Below are 6,751 nucleotides of genomic sequence, written 5' to 3' on the forward strand. Positions count from 1 at the left end.
TGTACCACGACTCACGAGGATTGAACTCGAAAGTCCAAAGACAATCACGTATTCACGCACAGTACAAAACATACACATGAATCAACCCGTTGAGAGGTTGATTGCAACTATAACGAAGTTTGAAAAACTACTCACCTCGATATATTTCCTCCTTGTGTTGCTATCCAAGAATTGATGTTTGTAAAATTTTCACAATATTTTTTGACTAAAATACATTATTGAGGGGCTCCCTACTATACAATCACGTGGTTGTGTTGACCGATGAAACACGATTATCCAATAATAAACCCACGGCTGTACAGTGGCGTAATTAGTCCTGCAAACGGCGGCATAATTGAGGAGGCACTAAAATTCAATAATGTCCTTTTTCATGTCTAAATCAATGGTTCCCTCCTCTCCAATACCAAGAACAGTTCAAAATCCAAACTCAAATTGTTTCTCCCAATTCACACCACTGCTTTTCTTGTAAGAACGACAATAGCACTTCTGGATCTTTCCTTTCCAGCACATTGAAAGAAACAAGGTGATTTTAAAAATAAGAGGAATATATTCAAGATATGGGTAGAGGCAAACCATCAAACTACGCAAAGTAAAGCTGAAAAAAAATGAAAGAATAAGAATCCAACCCATCTTAATATACAGAGTAAATACTTCCTCCGTCCCACGTTATAAGAGATTTTGACTATCTGTTTGTTATGTTTGACCACTCGTCTTATTAAAAAATTAAAAATATTATTTATTTTGTTTATTATTTTCTTTATTATTAAAAATAGTTTAATTATTACTTATAAATTTTATATTTACACTAAATTTTTGAATAAAATGAATGGTTAAAAATTATAAGTGAATAGTTAAAATCTCATATATATACTGGGACGGAGGGAGTAGAAGTCCTTTAATACATTTTTCAAAACTGAAATGGCCTCAGATGGAGAAGGAATTAATCTTTAATTATCAGCCAGAAGGCTTTACCCCTTGGCCCAATCCAAAAGGCGAATTCCCCCACGACGAAGGGCAGCAAATTTTGAAGTCAATCCAGGCCACCATAGCCCAACCACAGAACGCCACGTAAGCATAACACAGTGTGGCGACGTGCACACCCCTGTCCTGAGCACACGTGGACTGTCCTCACTGGCCGCAACTTGTTACCCCCCGCGTGCTACCTGCCGTGGCCTGACGACATGGGCGAAAGCTACAGCTTATTTGTAATTCACAATTTTTTGGTAATTTGTGCAGAGGAGATTGCCGATGCACAGCGAGGAAGAGAGATGCTTTGCCTTCCGTTGCAATGCCAAAGCCTGGCGCTATATAAAGCCCAGGGTGTGAGGCCGCTTATTCCTCAGAGAGACGCCTCAACCCCACCCCAAGAATACGAAAGCCACATCCCATCCCAGTCCACGGTGAGGTTGAGCGATCTGAGGAAATCATCAGCGACGAGCAGCAACAGGTTTGTTCTCTGAACTTCTCTGATCTTTTTAGAAGCAGGTAACACACAAGAAAGGACCTGAGCCAAGAAGGCTCTTCTTTCGGGTTTATTAGATCGGAAGAGGAGCTAATTCTTGTGTAGGGTTCTTTCTCATCCCACCAACACTCCTAGGAGGAACAGAGATCCAGAGAACCTTTTTTCTCTTCTGGATTCTTGCCGATTTTTAGGCTTCCTTTGCTTTTGTAAGGCCAGAAAGGGTTGTTTTGCAATACCCTTCTAGTTCATCCTCTCGATCTATTTTTTTTAATCCCGTTCTTTTCAAAAGCTCTTTCTTTGCACCCCTGTCTCTCTACTTTTATTGAGGAACAAGGGCTAATTTTTTCACTTCTTGCATCAAAAGGCAACCCCTTTCCATTCCTGTTTTTAGATTTCCCTGCCCTTCTCACCTTCATCTTCAACCTCCATCCAGTCCTCATGGCCGCAGCTATAGATATGTACAAGTATACTACTAGCGCACACCAAATCGCATCCTCGGATCAGGAGCTCATGAAAGCGCTCGAACCTTTTATTAGGAGCGCTTCTTCTTCCTCCGCTTCCTCCGCCTACCACCATTACTACTCTTCTTCTCCTTCCATGAGCCAAGATTCTTACATGCCTACACCATCTTACCCCACCTCCTCTATCACAACCGCCAACACCGCAGCCACCACCTCGTCTTTCTCGCAGCTGCCTCCGCTCTACTCTTCGCAGTATGCCTCACCCGCGGCGTCGACGGCGAACGGGCCGATGGGGCTGACCCACCTCGGCCCGGCCCAGATCCAGCAGATCCAGGCCCAGTTCTTGGCCCAGCAGCAGCAGCAGCAGCAGCAGAGGGGCCTGGCCGGCGCGTTCCTTGGGCCGCGGGGCCAGCCGATGAAGCAGTCCGGGTCGCCGCCGCGCGCGGGGCCGTTCGCGGTGCCCGCCGGGGCGGCGCAGTCGAAGCTCTACCGCGGCGTGCGGCAGCGGCACTGGGGGAAGTGGGTGGCGGAGATCCGCCTCCCCAAGAACCGGACGCGGCTGTGGCTTGGCACCTTCGACACCGCCGAGGACGCCGCGCTCGCCTACGACAAGGCTGCCTTCCGCCTCCGCGGCGACCTCGCGCGGCTCAACTTCCCCGCCCTCCGCCGCGGGGGCGCCCACCTCGCCGGCCCGCTCCACGCCTCCGTCGACGCCAAGCTCACCGCCATCTGCCAGTCCCTCGGCTCGAACTCGTTCAAGAACGCCCCCGCCGAGTCAGCGGCCTCCGCGGCGGAGCCGGAGTCCCCCAAGTGCTCGGCGTCGACGGAGGGGGAGGACTCGGTGTCCGCCGGTTCACCCCCGCCGCCTACACCGCTGTCGCCCCCGGTCCCGGAGATGGAGAAGCTGGACTTCACGGAGGCGCCATGGGACGAGTCGGAGACCTTCCACCTGCGCAAGTACCCGTCCTATGAGATCGACTGGGACTCAATCCTCTCGTAAACAAGCAACTACTAGTAGTCTTCGTCCAGCTAGAGTTACTCAACACAACTAGCGTTGTAATCTTCTCTGAATTCCGTAGCTCCCATGGCTCGGTGGCATTTTAGACGTCGGCCATGGCTGCTGCGAGTAGCAGTAACTAGTAGTCAGTGGTAGTAAGGTCGTCGGTATTACGTCGTCGTGAAAGTGTTGTAATGTCCTCGGTGATCTGATCTCCTGGTTTTGCTGCCGGTTGTTTTTTTCACGGCGCGGCCAGTCGAGAATTAAGCTGTAACGTAATCCCTTGTTACATGTTGGAAATCCAGTAGCTTTTGTAACTATATATCATATATGTACCTGTCTCGAGTACTTGTCAGCTTGTGTGATCTATGATGTACTCTTGAGTTTGCCTAATCAGTTGCCATGCTTTCTGATTGTGATTACTATGTTTTGCTAACTCGATCTAGCCTTAGCCGAGGAGTTACCTTCAACTGCTTACCGTCAGATACTGATACTGATAGTGAAGATAGAAAAGGGTAAAAACTTTTATAATCTCGTGAATCCTGGCGCCGAGAAAGATAGGTCCGGCTAATTCATACCTCGACCCGTCGCCCCGTTCTTCTGTCAGGCTAGTACCTGTTGAGGTGTTGAGAAGTTGAGAAAAGTTTCAGTATTTTCGTTCCTGCAACAAACTTTGCGGCCAAGCGTGGTATGTGTTCAGGTGTAAGCTTCACTCACGGAAGTGCTTGGGTTCTCACCAGAGATTGGGTTCATCGCGAGCATCCAAATTCCCAGCTCATCCTGACGAGCTGTTTCAGTTATGCACACGGAAGCGCTAACATCACCCGGGCCGTTTTGCAACTGGTGTTTTGTTTACTCCAACATGCCAATTTGCAACGGACGCATCCGGAAAATTTTGCCGAACCCCATCATGCAGTCGCCGGCGCGAGCTTATCCTCCGAAAACGACATGCGGGTCACCCCGGGCCGGCCAGCCCTCATCCCATCGGCGTCCCTACTACGGCCGGCCCTTAGCCAGTTAGCCTTACCCTTCGCCCCCACTAGACTCGATTCTTATAATTAATTAATCCGGCCATCCAAGTCGATCGCCGGTGAAAGCGTAAGCTAGGGAAGAGCATAAAGAGAGTCCGGCCGGGGTGACGAGAGATGAGGCATCATATCATGATCAGCCATCCCCAACCAATCCAACCCTCTCTATGAACCTATCTCCATCCCTTTGTTCTCATTGTCTCTACCAAGGCTAAGCTTATATGGTAATCGCATGTCACTCGGTCTGAGACCATGCCAGACTACCGTTAACAGGGAAAAACTCTAAAGCTATCGTCTTTTCGCTTCTGCTATAAAACAAAAAGTATGGTGACCCGCGCATATTACGCGGCTAGTATCGTTATAAATTATAGTTACGTAGGTATCTTATCTTGATAATAATTAGTTTTTAATTGTTAATTTGAATTTAAATTTTTCTAAATTATATTTTTTACATAGAAGCTCATTTACCTGTATTGTACTTGTACATAAACTCTTTTTTACATAATAGTTAATTTATAATTCAAATTTTAGATATTTCTAAATTGTATTTATATATTGTAATTTTCTCTTAATTTTTTCTATTTTTTTAAAATTTTTTTTAGATATTTCCAAATTGTATTTATAGATATACTCTTCTCTCGATATCAATTATTTTAAAAATTTTAATCGAGATTTGAATTTTTCTAAATTGTATTTACACATGGACTCATTTTATTTTTCTTTACTTTTAATTCCTAAGTTGTATAGATGGGCTCTTTCCTCAATATCAATTATTTTAAAATTTTTAAACAAGATTTAAATTTTTCTAAACTGTATTTATATGTGGACCTTTTTTTATAGTATGCCGTGCGTGGAGTCCAGGGAGAGCATTCCTTGTAGCAAAAGAATTCCATCTTTCTCTTGCCGATCACATCCAAGGCGATGTGTGCGACTGATTTCTCTTTTTTTCTTCAATTAATCTTAGAATCCGCGAGAGACAATGTTGATATTTCTTTTTCCTATTACTTATATGTATCATATATAATAGATTTTAATTTTCGCTTTAAATTTAGAGTTGATTTTAAGGTTTTTCATCATAATTTATTTTACAACATTTGCTTTTAGATCACTAAGAATATATATATATATATATATATAAAAGATGTATTTACAAATTATTTTTATTTATAAATATGTATTTTGACATGATAATTTTTTACGTGAATTTACAAATATGTTGTTTGGTTCTTAACTGAAAAATCAAAATAATGACCCCTAAGGATATATTTTTTCATCGACGACTTTGCTTTCTCTGGGGTGCAACTGCAGCGGCCTTCAGCCACTCGTACGTAGCTCCAGCCAAAGCCTCCCTGTTTAACAACTAAGCACACATGTTAGTTACTCAGCAACTTTATTCCCTCTTAAGCATCAGAAGAACGCGGCAGTGAGGGAACACGCGAAAACACACACACACGATGCGATTCTGTCCGATTAGGATCAACAACAAATCTAAGATTACTAGGGAGCTAGAATGTGTAATCCTCCTCTTCTTTAATTTGGCGTTTGGCGTTTGGTGTATAGAGCAGGGGGAGGAGATGCGACCGGAGTTAAGATATGGTCTGGATTTTATGAGAGGGAAAGAGGCAGGGAAAAAAAAAAGTGGAGGGGCATATGATGCGTTCATATCGGCGGAATCTGTAGCTCGCAGCAGATAGATCACTAGAGACTAGGCTCGTCAAAGTCGCGGAAAGCGCCACCACCGAGCACCATCGCGGATTTGCCGTGCTGCCTGCCCAACTCATTGCTCATTAATCGGCTGGCTCGCTCTAGCTCTCTCCGTCGACTCTGGATTCGTAGAGCAATGGAATCCGCCAGCCTGCGAGTGGAGACACAGCGTGCTAGCTACTCGTTTACTAATACTTTCATTTAGATAAGGATTTTGTTTTTGAGTTTTCTGGAAGTATTGTGAGCCGTCTATTATTATTTTAATCTAATAAATCTAATTTTATTATTCTATATTAGTAATATGCACGAGAGAAATTCTATAAGGTATAATTAAAACTTAAATATTTAACTTTACGATAAATTTATGTATCATATAATATGTTAAAATAGATGAATTGATAAATATATCTCATTAAGGTTTTAACTAAAATATTTAATACACTTATACTACATAATTACCACTAATTGTAAAAGGTAACATAACAATATCCGTACATAGAGATGAAATAAAAAACATATTTGACTTTTGATAACTATGATATGTTATAAGCGATAAAATTAACTATTATTTAATTAAAAATTAATTTAGAAATATGATATTATTAAATTTTATATAGAAATATTTTTAGAAAATATACACTACCATTTTGAGAAGTGTGCGCATAATAATACGAAAGAAATAACGTACTCAACCTGACTCTTGCAGTCAAACTGGCTAGTTCTAGAAGAGCAGGTCATTAGTTTCTCGGCAAGTTGGCATGTTGTGAATATGACGTGGTAATTACTTGCTCCGAACCTACCTACTGATGTTGGTGGAGTAGTAGTAGAATATATATGTGGTGGTAATTTAACGTAAACATAACTGAATGACTGATGAACTAACCTACCGGGCAGGGTGAGAGCTCGGAACTTCAGCTGTTCTCCTAGATTTTTAAGCCTAGTGGCGTCTGATGGACAATTGACGCCTCCGTTCTGGAACTTAACGTCTGATTAGGTTTAACTACCATGCATGCATGCCACATGTTAGGAAAATCGATCTATAACCAAGAAGCAGATTTAACGTAAAAACCCTTACGGGAAAAAATCACGAACGCCAACC

General features: G+C 43.0%; 1 protein-coding gene across 1 annotated transcript; it reads left to right on the top strand.

Annotated features, from left to right (window-relative positions):
* Positions 1–1,348: 1,348 nt before the first annotated feature.
* On the top strand, positions 1,349–3,263 carry LOC102707938 (ethylene-responsive transcription factor RAP2-13-like). Its single transcript, XM_040520401.1, has one exon. The coding sequence runs from the start codon at positions 1,901–1,903 to the stop codon at positions 2,921–2,923; it is 1,023 nt and encodes a 340-aa protein (XP_040376335.1). The 5' UTR covers positions 1,349–1,900; the 3' UTR covers positions 2,924–3,263.
* Positions 3,264–6,751: the final 3,488 nt, after the last annotated feature.

Source organism: Oryza brachyantha, chromosome 2 (assembly GCF_000231095.2).
Source record: "Oryza brachyantha chromosome 2, ObraRS2, whole genome shotgun sequence".
NCBI lineage: Eukaryota > Viridiplantae > Streptophyta > Magnoliopsida > Poales > Poaceae > Oryza > Oryza brachyantha.

Bases quoted from the DNA above. Each gene is read 5' to 3' on its own strand.
- LOC102707938 (XM_040520401.1), top strand. From the start codon at position 1,901: ATGGCCGCAGCTATAGATATGTACAAGTATACTACTAGCGCACACCAA.